An 18570-nucleotide genomic window follows, 5' to 3' on the forward strand; every position below is an offset into this window, starting at 1 on the left:
TATTATTATTTTTTTTTTAATGAAGATTTTTTTTTATGAAGGTCCCGTAGTTTAGAAAGTGAGATTTTCCAGCCTGGTCTCCTAAACTTTGTCGAGCAACGAAACTGCATAGTGAATTATGTTTTGGGAAGAACATAATTTGTTGTGGATTATGTTTGCTTTATCACAAATGGGTTTTAAATGAGTCCTGCGAAGTCCATGTAGGGAGGAAGTCGGGGGTCAGGCTCTGACTCTGGAGACCAACCAAGTAGTTTAGTTTCATTTTTGTTTTGTTTAAATTTCGTAGTCATTTAAATCCAAACCATCGTGTTTTTATTCACTAACCCTAACCAAGTAGTCTTGTTGCTTAAACCCAACTATGCAGTTTTGTCGTGTGTTTTGTTTTTGTTAACCACATGTTCCAAACTGTTTGGTCCAGAAAAAAAATGTGTTTTCCTGGAAATGTAATTGTGTAGTTTAGTTGCGTGGGAAGGTCATTTAGTAGGCGACGTTTTGTAGATTTCCATGTCTTCTTTAAAAGCAGGCTGTATAAATATGGTGAAAGTATTAAAGCGCTTGATCTGGGGGGAAAGGCACACAGCCCGTATTGAGAAACCCTATTAAATGAGCTGTCAGGACTCATTATTGGGATGAAATATTCATCTGCCTATTATATTTGTGTTAACTCAATTGTTGGCTGATGAATGATTCTTGAATCAGAAGGCTGGATTTGTTATACGGACCAAAACCTCCATTACATCCATTTTTATGGTCACTAATTTACCAAATAATATTTTTAGTACTGGAACTGCCAATAAATAACCTCTGACACACAGTAATACAGTGAAAATGATGGGTTATGATTTTGTGCAAACCGGAGCTGAATCCCTGCATCATCATTATCATCGTCTCTTTTCACTCCCACCTTTTTTAAATAGAGTTCTTCTCTAGTAATGAATGCTGAGGTGCTAAAGTCCCACACACACCATCGCATCACTGGTTGTCAAGGTGCACCCATCTCTCTCTCTCTCTCTCTATCTCTCTCTCTCTCTCTCTCTCTCTCTCTCTCTCTCTCTCTCTCTCTCTGTCACACACACACACACACACACACACACACACACACACACACACACACACACACACACACACACACAGAGGGCTTTGGCAGCGATCCTCAGTTCAGTGGCCTTTTGAAGCAGCGTGTATAGAGAATGAATCGCTGGATGCGGCCGATGCAGAAGATGAGAAATGAACAGAAGTGAGTTTGGGTCGATGTTGCGGGAGAAGAATGATTGGCATTGACTTTCCTGCTGTGCTGACGCTCCTCTCCTATTGGCCGTCTTTCCTCTCATCTGAATCAACACATCTGAGCATCGATCGGGACTCTCGCGCTGCTCCACGGATGCTTGAACCGAGCGCATTCAAGAGGCTGCTTTATTGTTTATGTCCTTGTAACAGTGTTGATCCAACCGGTCTCAGTGGGCAGGGCAGATTATGCCACTGTGTGACACGTTGCAGTGCGGATGGATTGCTTTGAATAGCTTCAAAGCTGGTTAAAGGACTGATGCGGGGTTCTCCAACCTTGTTTTCTGAACTGTGAGTACAGGTTTGATGCTCCTGAGCCAAGTCATTACAGAGCTGTCAGTTTCTCATGTGAACTTGAGGCTGACATGCTGTGTTTTCAAGCTGGTGAAGAAAGCCTCGGATGGTTTATATGGAAATTATGGAACATCTCAAACCCTCTTTCAACCCTCCTGTTACCCACAAATTTGCAAAACATCTGTTATCCTTGGGTCAATTTGCACCCAGTAATTTAAAGCGTCAGAAAATTATTATAATCAAAATTGTTACCTTGGATTATGCTTCAGGTACTAAATAACCCATTAAATAAAACATAATGGTAGGTTCAAGTGGAGAGCTGGACCACGATCACTTTCCCATTCTCCCATTTTTGGAAGTTTACACATTTTCCTGTAAATAGGCTTTTTGTCTATTCATCACTGAATATCAACCAAAAAAAATATGAAAGCCCTCTTTTTAGAGAAGAGGGATAATACATTTTTGTATACACAATCCTATTTTTATAAAACAAATCCTTCCACGGTCCCATCAAGGGACTGACCCTGAGATTCAAGGGACCATATTGTAAAATGTCTTTTTTTCTTATAAAATTCTCTATTAATACTACGTATTGAAACATTCCATCCATCGAGAAAGACATGCAGCTTTTATTGAGAAACAGTGCCTTTAAACGAGTCGTAAGGAATTCCCTTGTAATATACAATATATAAATTATTTTCCAGTTTTACATCGTCAATGTGTCCCAGGTTATTTCCCTGTTGCAGTGTACGTGAATATCATACATTACATAAGGAAGTAAACATGGTCCCAAGCTGTTTCCTAGCAACGCAGTTCTGTTGAAATGGTACAGTAGAGATTAAAATCATGTAAACATGTTCTTGTAGAAAAAAATATGTCTCCTTTAAATGAATGCGAAGATTCTACCCTGATTGTGTGGCTTAACAAAATTCTTAATTGTTCCACAATTATGCCATCTTATGGAATTTTTTACTTTGACTTATGCAAAAACGAAGTGGTAAGTCAAGCGAACATAAAGCAAACATAAAGTAAGCATCAAGCAGAAAAATAAAATAGAAATCCCCAGGCCTGCAGGATCAACCTGGGCAGTGAAGGTGCCCTTGAGCAAGACAATTAGCCTACGGCTGCTCCCGAGGAGCTGCAGACCCTCAGATCAGAGTTCGGCTGCAGCTTTGAGATATGCATGTGTGATTAAGAGTAGGCCCTTTCTGTACTCAGATGGTTCAGACTACAACTAGGCAACTTATTTATGGCTCATTTCTCACATCTGCCAATAATCTTTTCTGTCCAAGCCTGATCTCAATATTGACCAAAAATATTCATGACAGTGATTTTAGCCACAATCAACTGGAGATTTATACACTCCACACTAATATCATCTGTATTCATGTTTTTTTTTTCAAATAGTAGAAGATGTCTTCAGAATCAGTGTGGACGTAGCCTGCCAAAGTGAAGTAGGGCGTTACTGCAGAAGAGCTTTTGAGCTCAGTACGAACTCGCCTGTCTTCTGCAGATAAAACATTACGGAAAGTTACTCGAGGCGGATTTACCAGCACCTCTCTGATGTGAATGTAGCAGTGAAAACACCCTCTCTCTGTGAGACGTTTGGTTTCTTAATGTTTTCCTCACGACTGTGATCAAAAGACAAACTCCGTGTGTGAGTGTGAGATGCAGTGTGCAGTATGGTGTTTGCACTCTGGGAATAAAAATGGTAGAACGATAATTCGCAGTGAGAAAGAATGCTCTGACAGCATCTCGGCAGCATTAACATCTAAATGTTTTGACATTTCTTCATTTAGTGCCCCTCTGGCACAAATAAGGGATCTCTATGTGATGCTTTTCTGGGAAATTTCTACACTCGTTGGTTTTAACTCGTCGATGTGATTATCTCTTTACTTACTGAAATATAGTCATTTGTAGACTAATATCTCAGGCCAAATGATTTTGTTTGTATCATGTTTGCATATTTTGAATTGAGATGGGTACCAATCTCATAACTGTGGTAATATGAAATCCAGAACATATTAATGGCGCATAACGCCTGAAAAACCATGTGTAGTTTATACACTTGAGTTAAGGCTGGTTTCCTTAACTTTGGACAGAGCCAGGCTAGCTGTTTATGCTAATGTGAATGAACAGACTATGCTTAATTCCACTCCCCTTTTCATATCGCTGCATTTGCCCATGCCGGTTCCCCTAGCTTAGGACAGAATGCCTGAAAAAGCCGTCAGCCAATGAGAGCGGAGGAACAGCGGGAGCGAGGACGCGCGTGAGGGGAGAGTCGAAGAAGCTTCGAGACGGAAAAAGAGGAGAGGCAACGCAAGCGAAATGCGGTGTTGTGAATCGGTTATTCCCGACGTTATTACATGTTTACCACTCGGTCGTATCAGTTGCGTCCGGTTAGTGCGGTCTGATCTCGCCGGAAGAAAAGAGGAAGATTCGGGACACTTTCCGAAGAGAACGGCCAAGTTATGCTTCCGCGTCGACACAACGCAAGGGGGCTTGCGGACCCCTTACGTCCTTGCGGACCCCCCTTACGTCCAACGCAAGGGCCTGACGTGCACCTCCCAAAAATCCTAGATGCGCGTCGAGGCGATGCAACACCAACGCAGAACCATCACGGTCTCCAAGCAACTGCGTAGCCTCTCCACTACTCCACTGAGTGTAACGGGCAATGTAAACATTGCAGACTGCTGACTACACAAATCACATACACTGACATATCGCTGCACACACTGATGAGAGAGTGTACCGGACAATGTGAATATTGCAAACTGCTTATTGCACTCTTGACGTCAGGTTACGAACTCAGCGCCTGGCATTGCGCCTTGGCGCGCAAACACTGACACGCGCACACACACAGACGCACACACTCAGTTTATTGACTGTCAAACCTCTAAGATTCGCGGTCAGACATACGGCCCCTGGCCCAGAACCTGCCCACCACAAAGTCCAATCCAGCCGCAAATGGAAATTTCATTGTATTTTGCATCATTGCGTTGCTAGTCATCAAGAATGGATCACTTCATGGGAGCGGTTGTCCAAAAGGTTAAATCCATTGGAGCCGGCCTCACCACACCATGGAAAGGAGGGTTAAGCCGTGGAGCCAATGCGTTTCTTTAATTTACGAGAGGAAATTGGACAATTTGTGGAGCAAAGTGGAAAAGCAGCGGAATGGCAGGACACAGAATGGCTGCAGGACCTTTTTTCTTTTTTTTTGTATCCGAACAGAACAACGGAAGGGAAAAACAAAGTATCAAACAGTCTTATGATACAGGCTTTCGGGTTGAAACTGGTCCATTACTGTGCTCATGTACTAGTACTCCTGCTCCGATACAACAGCACTCGATGCCACTAAGGCAATGTGACGTTAACCTCTCTTCAGTTGACCCTAAAAAGCCGACCAGCTGCAACAATAATCCATCATTAATCCATCGGTGCATCCTGGCAGCTCTTACCAGGCGACCCATCCTGACAGCCTTGTATGCGGAGGTGTCGTCCCTGTTTGGGACCGTTAAACTCTGTGAACGAGCTTCATCCGTGGTGCACGTCAGGAAAGCGAAACCGTGTTCCAGGCTCACACACAAGCCCTGAAATGACATTATGAAATTGGCAACCGCTCAGGATTTGACAGCTAATATTGATGCACTTGTGAAGGCTAAGAGTTTAAGTAGCCTACTTCATGTAATATGCTGCTTCAGTGACCACAGTCCAGTTCTCTGAAAATGTCTTTTTTCTCTTAAATTGTTCAGCTCCAATATATGTATTTTTTAATAAATACTACAAACTACATCATTTGTAATTCTCCCCAAAAACATTGGGTATTTATTTGTTTTAATTAAAATGAACATTTCAAGTGTTTCCTGTACAGTGAGCATTACATCTCACCTGTGAGCCAGCGGCAGCTCTGTTGTCTACCTGCAGTCTAATCCATTGTAGTGAGTGTGGATTTGCGGCGGTGATTCTGGGGCGTCTGGGAAATCCTTCGGGGAACATGTGTGTGAGTGTGTACTCTGCTCTCCGAGGAGAAGGAAGCAGCGTTTTTTTTACCGGCTCAGTGGCTGAGCTGACAATGCTTCCAAACACTCACTCACACATAAAAAAAAAAAAAAAAAAAAAAAGTCATTTTAGCACCAAGCAGCCCCCCAGTGCACTCTGTCCTTTTCGCCATCTGCACTGCCTTTTCTCATTAGACAACATAATCACCACGAGGAGTTATTAAGTGAAACATTCTCCACCAGCTTCTTGAGCCGTGAGAGTGATTCAGAAATCAAAGCCGCAGTTAAGCGGTTTATTCCCCACCTCCTCATGAATATGAAGGATATTGATGCAACATTGTCTTCCCTTGCAATTAATGCGGATTGTCACTGTGGCTGTAGATGGAAGCAATAACTGTGAAAGCTTTTTATACAGCCGACGTTTCTAAAAGGTTATATTTGTACTAGGGATGCGACATTGTGGGATTTTATCACAGATCGTGAAAATGTATATGATCATGTGCGGTCCGGTGCGACCAATGAAAATGTTAGTGGCGATTCCATCCCTGTTAGTGCATCTCTCTGTGCCTCTGATGGAAAATGAGACGACTCCAGAACTAGTGAACTCCTCCTCAACTCAATCCAAACCCACACGTGTGCTGCTTTAATGAGTGCCCCCTCTCTACCATTAGACGTTTTTATTTTGTTCATTCTTCAAACAATGTCAATACAGTCACTGTCTGATTTTCTCTCCTTTCTTCTTTTCACAGCTTTCAAGAAAGAGGACAGTGGCTTTGATGAGGTAGGATGAAAACAAATGAATTTTAGGGAGCTTGTGTGACATCGCTGGCCCACTTTCAGGGCTATGCCACACTGTTGTACGCTGTATTTTTCACTCCCAATTATTAATCAAGGTCTTGCTGGCCAGATGTTGTCAGGGCCTGCATTGCAGTTGATTCCATTTTTTTTTTAAATGTGGATCTTGCTGTAACTCGGTGCATATGGTGTGTAATATATTCATGTGTGGAGCATGGCAGTTTTCCCTCTCATCTCAGAGACGTCCCTCAGGGTCGGTCGCCATCACAGGGTTTCCTCTGGCTCGCCCAAATGCAAAAACATTGTGCTCGCCGTCCCCAACTTAAAAAAATATGATCAAATATGAATGTTTCATACTTGTAAACTCTCCCTCGGTGGAAATACATTGTTAAAGCGGCGTGATGGACCAAGGACAGTTAGAAATGTTTGTGGCCTCCCCTCCTCCTCTTTGGGCAGGTAGTTCTGGGGAAATCAGCCTCCTGTGGTTCTCCTGCACTATAATGCATTACAATGGGGCACGTCCCTGAAATTCCGAACCCCCCCCCCCCCCCCCCCCCCCCCCCCCCCCCAATCCCCCCATCCCCCGACGCAAGCTCAGTAAAAATGAAATGTGGTGTGTAAAGGTGCCAGGTGGGCAGAATATTAAGAGCAGTTTCAGAGTTGGAAAACAAACCCCACTGGATTCATGTGTATCAGGTGGGAAACTGGCGGTGCATGCACAGTGTCATTTTGAGCTAATTTGCTTTAAGGTCACAGGAGTGATTGGTATTTACAAAGAGACTGAAATCCTGCTCAAATTGTTAATGCAATATATTATTTACAATATTCAAAGTTTGATACTGACGCACCGAGGGACCCTTTAGTGTCTGCATGATATCAAGGGCCTTACAACCAACTATAATGTTAACAGTAAAGAGGAAGTGGACATAGTCGCCGTGGCAACATCCTTTGGTTTGAAGACTGCTGTTTTGAAACCTCGAGTTCCGCATCTTATTGATGTACTTTTATTGTTTTTAACTATTGCTAAACCTAACCAAGTCAATCTGGAAGCCAAGTAAACATCCATCTATCCACACATAGAGACAGACAACCATTCACACTCACATTCACACCTGACATTCAGAGTCATCAATTATGCACCAGACAAGGAGCGTAATAGGCCCTCTTCAATTAGGAAATTGACTGTCTTTTACTGTAGCTTTAGAGTGGGAGTCTCCATGTGGAATTGTTAATGGTTCTAGGAACGGGCAATGGAATCTGGAAAATATATAATATATAAAAGTACAGCAAAACAGCTGATGCAGTTCTATTGTTTTGCATTCTATGTTGTTATATTCAGCAACTCTGGATACCTAAAGCTCCAGTGTTGCTGTGTGTTCCCTAAACCTTTATTGACCTGGTGGATGACTTTCACTGTCCCAGGATCAGTGTGATGGTGTTATTCTGCAGCCCTGTTTAACATATTGATTCCTAGCTAGCTGGTTGATGAAGCAGTCGATACGTCTGAGGATACCGGGACGTTGTGTTTGTACTCTCCTCTGTGCCACAAGTCATTGATTGGACCATGTTTCGCTCCTGCTTGGATCTTTGTCAGGTCAAAATGTTTTTAAGTACCGTTTCTGTGTGTTGTGGTTGAACGTCGCACGCCATGGAGCTTGTTTTCTGATTGGTGTGCATTATGTATAAATAAGGTTGTGCTTTCTTTTGTCAAATTATTTTGACCTGCAAGGATCCAAGCAAGATCGAAATGTTGCCAATCAATTAATTGTGGTGTGGCGTAGGGTGTTTCCTCCCATGATGCTCTCCTGATAGCCGAGCACCTACGTGAGGTGCTTCTAATGAATGTTGATAGCGTTCCATTTGTAGTGACATGGGGATGGTGCTAGGTTGCTCTTCTGCTGCAGGTGAATACCTAACGCTGGGTCTTGGATGTGGAAGTGCCACCATTTTCAGTGTCCAAACCATTTGGGCTGTTCGCACAGGAAGTGAAGCGCCGGCTCGCGATCTTCAGCCATAGTTTGGGTTTACTTTCTCCGCGTAACCCAGGCGACTCTGGCAAGAAAATGCACTGATTATTTACTATAAATTATATAAATTATGTTTTATAAACATTATAATTAATGACTATATTAATACATTCCACCCTTTTGACTTCCCTCCCCTCTCTCCCTGAAGTTCTGCTGGAGTTTCAATCCACGATTTCATGATCAAGTGATCACATTTCAAAATCCATCCATATCCAAGTGTTGCAGCTGTTTGTGATAAAAAAGAGAAAATAATTCAGGTATTTATTCCACGTATTCGTTGGCTGACTCTCAGTATGCACCCGGCGTGAGCTGTTGGAATCGTACTGTAACAGACCTTACATGATATGTGATCGGAAGGAAAACTTAAACTTCAGCAGAACGTACCTAATAAACTGAGCAGTTTTTGACAGAAGGCCAATATTATAACCAATAGTTAATTCCTCGGCTTCCAACCTGTCGAGTTGATCGTTTTGCTTCATACATTCGAAAGCTTTGTGGGGAAAAATAAAATGAACGGGTCTGCTTGCCGTAAAATCCCACAGTTTCTAATCCTTTCGCCTGAATAATGCATTAAAGGGTTTTTTATATTAAGGAGATTAAAAAAAATCTTAAATGTAATTTAAAGTCTGTCTTGCAGTCGGCTTGGCATAAAATGGGCTATTTAAGTGAAAGGATTTCTAGGATGTCTTCAGCAGTCACACGACAGGAGAACTGGATGGTATCTTTTATTGTAGCTGGTGATTTGAATCCGTTGCCACCTGGTAAATGAAACCAAATTGTCTGCTGCCGTACCTTCTCCTCAGGCTGTGACTCATCCTCCAACAGAAGGAGAAGCTTTTGCTTTTCATGTGTAACATAAAGGGAATACAACTTGCACTCCATCATGCAGGCCTGTGTTGTCGAACGCCACATAAATGAACTCTGATAAGTAGAAGAAGTGGTTTTCTCTCATCCCGCTGCCTCAGCAGTTCTTGCTCTGGTGCGGTGTAGATGGCGAAATGAGGAATGTGACACTGTAAGATTTTCCCATTGAGAGGACTTTGGGAAACTTGTATTTTTGTTGGCAAAGGGGCATGAGAGCTCGGATGTCATGGATGTCATGTATGTTTAGCAACGAGGCTGTTTGTGGAGCTTCCTGTGATTATTTGGATAAGAAGATATAGCCCCCTGTTCTTGTACAGTGAGGGGCTTTTGCGGTGAAACAACGTGAAGTCACTGCTATGGGAATTAAGTCGGACTATTTGCTATAAATGGGCCTTGCTGCTTAGGAAGAATGTGAAGAATCTGGGAAGGAAAAAAGAATCCTTCCCGAGCGGCAACACCATGTTTAAAAGAAAGTGAATGATGGCCTACAGCCCCGGTATGCTAACATATGGGCGATTTCTGAGAACCTGTTTGACACCAGTGTCTGTTGAACTGATGATTATTTATCACAGTGAATAGGAAACTGTTTGTGTCGAGGTTAGACTGTATATAAGAAGTGGACGTAGTCATTGTGGAGTCACCCACATGGTTTTGAAGCCTCGAGTGGCATTTTGGCTGTCGCCATCTTGGATGATTTTGGCCATAATTTACTAAATGGACATCATGCTGTATTGAAGAAGACTTGAAACTAAAGATTGAGACGATACAATCATGTTAACAATGTTTACTAATATAATAAAGTCATTTTCTCATAGACTTCTATACAATCAGACTTCTTTTTTGCAACCAGAGGAGTTGCCCCCTGATGGCAAACAGAGAGAATGCAAGTTTAAGGTAAGAGACAAAAGAGAAGTCAAAATGCAGCATCCGACTTCTCAGTTCATGTGAGGGAGAAATAGTGGTAATTTGTTCAAAAACATGGCCTTTTATAGGTTACATGACACACATTGCTGTCATAATTGGAGACTTTGGACGGTCTTCCGTCCAACTATCCTCCTCTGTGAGAGGTTTTGTACATCTATAACAACGCCATGCTACTTCTGTTCAAGGAGGTTTATTCCCTTAGAAAGTGCTGGTCTCTAAAATCCTGACCAAGGAAGGAAATCTCTGCTCCCGTGTGAGTTGTTACGGAGGACTGATGGATTTGCCCTTCCCTCCCTCTGTCTGCCTCCGTCTCTAATGGAAACTGATACCGAAACCTCACTGACTTGATGTGAATCGGTGGGGAAAGTGCTGCTCTCGCCAGAACGAGCCCGTGGTGGGCTTTGATTATTGAGGATGGTTTGTTTGGATATCTGCTCTGTGTGCGTAATTTTATTGTCTCGAAACAGAAATTGTCCATAACATTTAACTTAAAGTGTCTGGTTCAGTTTGAGGCCGTTGATGAGTTGACAGAAGTCTTGATCGCCCGCGAGCGAATGATTTTCTCATTAGCCGTCTTTCCCGCTTTGTCTCGTGCTTTGTCTCCTTTTCCTCACTCTTATTTTCTCAGCCCATTTTGTCTTTGTCACACTTGACATCATTATCTTTCCTCACTCCAGTCGGAGCTGAATAATGAAAATTAATGCGACGAATGTGTTTCTCAATTCCTGGAAGCCCTCGGAGAATCCATTTAAAAGGGAAAATGCTGTCATTAGTCGCAGAGAACGTAAATGGCTGTGAATTCCGTGGATTGTTTTTCAAAAGAAAAAAAAAGAAAAAGAAAAATCGGTACTTCCGTGTCATGATTCTTGCTGCTCTCATCTGTTTTTGTCACGCTACGAGGCTGGAATTATAATGCGATTCAACCTTGTTCATGTTTTACCACCTTGAATTAGTTGGTAAACGGTGTGTTCCGATTCATGGTTTTTCTTTTAATGATGTCCTCCACGTTCTTTAGCCAACAAACACAAATGTCTCCTGGATCATTTTAAGGAAAATTTGGTTTTATTTTCTTAGTTGCCATCATTTTATTCTGAAATGTAACTATACTTGTTCAGATGTCCTAACTGGCCGACGTCATTAAGAATAGCTCCATGGTGAATTTATATGTGGATTTACATTATCGTTTTGCATTATGTTATTATACCTGAACACAGAAACAGATGATTGAATTAACCATGACCTCCCACTCTCCTCCCGAGCCGATCTGAAGAAGAATCAGAATGGACAAAATGGCTGACATGACGTGTTTTCCCTTGTGAGGCTGCCTCACCAGGATGAGTGACGGGTTTGATCACATTTAGCAAACATCTCTCTCCGACCATGAAGCTCTAATGAATTTAGAAAAAGGCGCCGGAGAAAGAGAGGAGGGCACATCCCCTCTTTCCTTCCCTTAGGTCTACCTCTCCTCTTCCAAGAACAAGGTGAGAAACGTGACTATTGGCTGACTCAAGATCAGCATGCACAGAGGGCAAAACCCTTTTAAGTTATTTTTCTTTTTTCCTGGTTGATGTTCAATTACCGATGCTTATATTGTCGGCTTTGAAAAATTCCAATCAATGGGCGGCTTGTTGATAACATTCCCTGAAACGACAAAGAGAAAGCTGTTAATTAAAGCGCTCTCTCTGGTTATAGCTGTGAAGATCCATTGACTTTTATGTCCTACATGGTTGCGGATGCAAACCTTGACATGTATTCGATAAAAGTGTTGAGCCAGAGATGACTGGAGGAGGAGGAGGAGAAGCATGAGGAGGAGGAGAGGCATGAGGAGGCGTCGGCCAGTACATCAGCGGGGATAAAAGAGCTCCGATGAAAGGGGGGGATGCGATGTGGATCAGTGCACCTTTCCATGTCACCCTCCCCGATCTGGACGCACTGTTATCAGATCCTTTCGCCGAATCCTCCAGGAGCCGGGTTCAGAGGTCACATGGAATCACAATGAGAGATCTGACCATTAGAAATGAAAGGAATGACTTTCAGACAAGATTAGGTCATTTGAAGGATTAACCTTTATATCGGCTTGTCAATAACTCCTGAGAGATTTCTAAAACGACTATGGGAACATTTAGATTTTGATCACCATCCAATCACGATGGTTATGACTAGAATGCATAACCAATCTGCATCTCACGGACTAAATGCCATTTCAGAGGCTGTTCAAGACATTCAAATAAACATGAGAAATGTTTTATGACTATAATAACTGGCATCGGGTGTCTTCCGTCGTTCCAGCGAAGAACCCTAAATGAGGGCTCGTGAACACCTTTCAAACAAAGGTCCTTTGAAGTGATTGTATTGTCATATCACCGGTAGCCTATGTGCAGTCTTTGATTGCGGGGAACAATACATATCAGGTAGATATTGTCATATTTCAGACACAACATTTCCATCTGGTGGCCCGACGTCAGCCTGCTACCTAGTAAAGGCTTACAACCAGCCCCTCAGTTACTATAGGGGAAACTATCTTCCCCCGCAAAATCATGTCTTATTTCTGTCGGTTTAAATTTTTTATTTTTTTTATCATTTTTTTGTACGTTCGCTCCACTTATACTCCTGGGAAGTGTGATTGTGTGAGGTCACACTCTGACTAGCATATGTAGTGTTGCTCTCAGAATTGTCTGGCAGTAATCAGCCTGGAATTCACACATCCCGTCACGCTGTGCTTCTAATATAAGCCTCTTTAGATGCTATCAGTCGCTTCCATTTAAAAAAAAAAGAAGAAGAAAGGCAGCTGTAGTAGAAAGCAGATAAGTATCGAGTCAGAATGAGATTGTCTTGACTTCACCTTTGCCCTGTGTCTGATTTTGAGGCTTGTTGCACTCCAACCTCTGAAAGATTTTTTTGTTCACACTCAAACTGAATCTTGTTATTTTGCTGCATTCAAAACTTACTCAACCCCTCGTGTTACTTGTGCGAGTTCGACCGCATATAATTTGTGTTAAATCACGTCACTGTTGCTAGACGCATGGGAGAGGAGGCTTACCTTCATGTAGACACCAACAATGTTTCATCCATCATGGCTGACATAGCCAGTTTTTGCTGCTTGTACATGTTGCACAGATACACCGGGAAACCAAACACCGTCCTGTCTGAGTTCATGGCATCACCCAGAGGAGCTCCGTGAATTTCACTCAGCTGTATTCACTGTATCTAGCAAGACACATCAGCTGGTTTACTACAGCGGTATGACCACAAAATACACATTTTACTGTGATTTACTTGCAATAAACTGTTAAAAAGGATGCTGAAATATCTACAGAATGATGAGGATAAGTAGAAGTCTTTGCATTGACTTTGGATGTGGTGCATTCCTAAGCTCCATGATTCCAGCCTCTAATACATTCTGCTACCCGATTCTCTTCCATCAGGCCTACGGAGAGACAATCACTGTCCCATTGATGGTGGCTGCGTTACTGTACCATCCAGCAGGCCTGGGGGGGCTCTGTGCTTTTGTCTGCTGCACTGGCTCGTAGGCGGCGATCACCTGAACACAGTGCGGTGTTGAATATCTAATGGAGCTGAGGCGGTTTGTAGGACATGTGATCCCTCATCACATTTACACCTCTGAAATGAATTCCAAGTATTGCAGAGCGTGTCTCTGGGGAGTCAGCAGTGCAAATACGTATAGAATAGAAAGTATGTTCTTAATATAAACATACTGCAATGTTGTTGCGTTAAGCTGTGTGGGTGCTAGCATCTAAAGCAGCCAGGCAGGGAGGATCACTGAGCGGTGTTGTGTGTTCTCTGTATGTGTTCATGTTACCAAGTGTTAGCAGAGGGTTTTCAACCCAGGTGGCATGGGAGTGCCTCAAACTTGCAATCTCTCTGCTGGCCAGCAGGGGGCATATCTTCCAGTTGCAAAAAGAAAGTGACTGGATCGAGGTTTAGAAAATGTCTCTCTTGATTTATGACCTCAGTAAACATAAGTCTTCTTCAGGACAGCTAACTTGTGATTGACAGGTTGCTACCACACAGTTGTCTGATCTGAGACTTGTTAATCAAAGATCTTTAACCCTTTCACAGTTCTGGAACATATCAACCTTTTTGATTCTTGTCTTCTGCAGAATATTCTGTTTTCAGTCTGATAACATCACTGGAACGGAGGGATCAGAGTGAGTGTCAGCTCAGGAGAAAATAAATTAGATAAAGCCTAAAATGTCAAAACTTAATGTGTGCACAGATGACCGAATTATTGCTTCAACTACTGAATCCACACCCCGGCATTATTGCAATATGTTTTTATTGACAGAATGATAATTGACATTTTAATATGTTTCCGCAGAGTGCCCTCCCACTTCAAAATAAACTCCTATAAGATGTTTAGCAGACTCCCTAAACAATAAACACATTTAATGTGTTTAATTAGTTGTGTGAAATCGCACCTTTTTAGTGTCAGGGTCGCGGCTGGTAATTATCATCGTGTAAAAAGAGACACAAAACCCTTTACTTGTAACTTGGCAACTTTTGACTTGACAAGTTGACGGAGGCTCCCAGAATGCACCAGTGAGCATTCAGTTTTTGGGACATGTTAACGTGATTGACGTGTCTCCGATTACAGTAAGTCACGGTGGTTGCTGCAACTAGGCCCTCTTCCCTTTGACCTACTTAGAACGTTCCGTCTCTGGTATCTGAGAAAGGAGCCGTGGATCGGAGCTCCAAAACGTCCATCACAGACCCGGCATCCATGTTTGTCTGAGGAACATAATGTTGAGGGTTAAGACTCGGGGCTTAGAAATGAATGAATCAATACGCTAGATGGGAGTCAAAAATATATGTGATGATCTGATGTTCCCGACTTTAGCAGATAGCCTTTTTTTTTTCTTTAGCTCCGGTGAACTCATTAACTCTGATTGCCGAGCATGTCTGCCTCCATATGACTCCCACCATAGCAGCTAATCCTGACTGACTGATCGCCACAGTTAAAGTTGTCGCCACTGGCCGTGTTTACTCGGCTCTATCAATCAGATTCGTGACAGCTGCCGGCTAATCTGCGTCGGCCTGTGAGGGCTCGGGTCCGAAAATTATCCCAATCTGAGGATGACGGCTGAGCTGAAAGCGAAACCGAAAGACTGCTGATCCTCATCGCTCAGCTCTCTGGAGGAGTCCATACTGAAGAGTAATTTAATTTTACTCAGTAGAACTCTCTCTCTCTACCCCCAATCCCCCCCCCCACACAACCCCAACCTGAATCCTAGGATTAGCACTATCTGTGCAAATTAGCAAGGCTTCCTCTGGGTTCATTCACACGCCTCGCCTCAGGGTCCTGAAGAGGTAATTCTGGGAGATGTAGTATCGAGTATAGCTCTCTCAGCCATCGTGGTCAGCAGGAGGCCCCGGGATGGCATCTCATTATACATTGAGAGCGGTCTCATCGCGTCTTTAATTAACCCTCCGCTAATCGTCCCCGGAGGAAATCGTGTGGATTGAATATTGCTGAGATATTAAAATGCAAATGGTGATGAGGAGCCGGCCTGGTGGGCCCTCTGTCACGGAAAAGCGCGCCACGATGATGGCGGCGGATGTGATGTCACATCCATCATGTTGAAGGCCGCAGAGCTAACCCCATATGCTCCTGTGTGCGGGCAGGAAACGGGGCCCCGACTGGGCGAAGCGATGGAGGAAGGTGATCCCAGGAAAGGTGTAATGAGAAGGGTAATGGAATGAGATGTAACTGGGAATCAGCCCGACGCTCATGTTGTGGGTTTAGTGGGTTTACGCAGGCAGCCGTGCGCATTACCTATCACCCGTTGTGTACTTTAAGCAAAGTAAGACTGAGAGTCTGCAACCCCGCTGGCCTTTAGAGGGTGCGACATCCATTAGAGCCCACAAATGGAACGCGTGACCCTTTCTGTAATTGTACAGCCTTTGGAAATAAAAATGTAAATGTTGTCCACCCCGTGGTGATGCAGAAGGGGAGTCTGTCTTCAGCAGAGAAGCAGCAGTGTGTTGTTGAAACACCACGAAACCTCTTTAAGGGTCAACACAGCTTGTGACTTTGTAACCGGAGACCACTGTTTCCTACCAACTTTTATTTTACTCATGAATACGATTTTTCTTCTACTAAGAGTACAAACTTTTTGGGGGGTCAAAACAAGACTGATAAGGTTGATATGGCAAACAGTTGTACGTGCGCCCGAAACATAATTTTGATTCATGATATTATCCCGATAATCATCTAAAAATGCTTACATTTCTTAAAATGGCATTTGATAAAATGCTGGTATCATTTAATTGTGTTAAGAAACAAATATTTTCATTGTGTCACAGATAAGACACTTCTTCTTTTAGTGAAAACCAATCAAATCTTGAATAAGATGATCATAGATAGGGTATTGCTTATGATTTACGGCGGTTGATTTCAGTGATTGAAGCAAATAAAAGCCTAAATTCAGTGTTATGGTTTATACATCTCCAGTTGCACAACATAAAGTTGAACAAAATAAAGTTGCTAAAATCAAGATGAAATTGTCCTTGGTGTTGGATAGATTGTTGGACAAAACCGACAAAGTCCTCACTTAATAAGGAATTTACCAGCCTTAGAGCAGCATTCAGTGTCTCTTTGCGTTTTTTTCATTGCTGCTTGTCAGCCGAGCCAAAAGAATTGATGTCAGCCTCAAATGTCAAGGTAAATATTCCCATTAATGAATGGCCTGCGTGACGGAGAGGGAATCAAATCCTGCTTTCTGACCTTTGCAAAAGAAATACCAGCTCTTCTCTCAGAGAGAATATTCCTCTTTCCTTGGCGAAAGTTTTCACCCCAACCATTGGAAAGAAGAGGTCATGGTCTGGTTAGGTGTGTGTGTGTGTGTGTGTGTGTGTGTGTGTGTGTGTGTGTGTGTGTGTGTGTGTGTGTGTGTGTGTGTGTGTGTGTGTGTGTGTGTGTGTGTGTGTGTGTGTGTGTGTGTGTGTGTGTGTGTGTGTGTGTGGTTTGGCTTTGTGTGATTTTGTTTTTTTGCTGCAGCATCTCAACTGCATCTTCGGTAAAGACCAGTGAAGAAAGCTGTATTTTTTTGATTTTCACCTACAATGTCTGCATATGGCAACCAGATTATGTTGAAATGCATGACTACACCCATATACAAAAATAATATAGATAAAATCTTTAGAAAAGATGAACTAACCCTGACCTGAGGAGTATTTTTCATACTGAACCAAAACCAATCCCAGAGTGTTGGTTGACTAAACCTCACCACAGAGCTGGTTTGACCCACATGACCTACAATTTCCTGACGGGCAACTTCCTGCAATTACTGTTATTAACGACTGTCATCTCCAGAAAAAGACATTTAAATTGCAAATTGAGATCTTTAGTCTCAATTATTGTGTGTGCAGGTTAAAAGTTGTTAATGCCTTAGTTTTCAGCTTCGTAGATGGAGTGTAGTTGTATACAGCCAGAGGCTCCCATGGCGATACTGGTGATGAAATGGTGCGCAGCAGCTGGTGCCTATATTAAAGCGTCTAATCACCCTTGAATGCTGGCGGCGGCACGCTCCGTCTCCTCATTCAAACCTCATTTACATCAGAGCAACAAGCATAAACATGGATGATATGTGTTGGTGGCCCCGGACCGCCGCGCTGCAGCAATGTGCCAAACATGCATCGGAAAAATGTCAAAGTCTGAATATTTAATCAGCAACGCAACACATGCTGACACGACTGCAGAATGCTGAATAAATGGGCCGCTAATTAAGCAGCTGGTTGAATCTGACGTGATGTATGTGAATTTGGTTTCATATCGGCAAACCACCGTGGATAATAAAGGCGCAGTCAGTATCATTTTCAGCTAAATAAATCAGTGTCACATTCAGTTTAGTATTTAAATGAGAGCATGACTGAGACATAGAGATGTTCCGATATCATGTTCTCCTTCCTGATACCCGAACGCGTGTATTGGCCAATAACAAGCTCTCATCAGTACATTAAACAACACTTTATACTTTAGATGCACCGCCTCCGCTACCATCTGTCCAGTCATTGCACATATGTAACTCACCAGAGGTGGGGAAGAAGCGAGACGCTCACTCGTTAGATACTTCCATCATCGATTTGAGATGAAGCGAGCTGGAGCTGATTATGAAAGTAGCTAATGATTGAGCCATCTCGCTTCATCTCGCTTCATGCCGCTTCAGCTCTGTTGAGAGTTGCACATATGCAGTAGTGATTGGGCAGGATGTACGGATCAGGTAGCAAGTGAAATGTATTGTTGTTTCTGTGTAACATAGATTAGGGACTATCTAAGATGGTATCATGGATTGGGCTATAAAACACTCACAATAAGTTGATCATGTGGAAGTTCCCTTATTAGGATAATCATAAATATCATTATG

General features: G+C 42.8%; 1 protein-coding gene across 1 annotated transcript in view; it reads left to right on the top strand.

Moving 5' to 3' along the window:
* Positions 1 to 18570, top strand: part of cdk14 (cyclin dependent kinase 14) — a 144709-nt gene that overhangs the window by 1916 nt on the left and 124223 nt on the right. The window contains exon 2 of the mRNA XM_084027913.1: positions 6326 to 6357. Coding sequence (XP_083884039.1) covers positions 6326 to 6357 — 32 coding nt within the window. The remainder of the gene's footprint in view (positions 1 to 6325; positions 6358 to 18570) is intronic.

The sequence above is a fragment of the Eutrigla gurnardus genome (genome assembly GCF_963514095.1).
Source record: "Eutrigla gurnardus genome assembly, chromosome: 14".
Taxonomy (NCBI): Eukaryota; Metazoa; Chordata; class Actinopteri; order Perciformes; family Triglidae; genus Eutrigla; species Eutrigla gurnardus.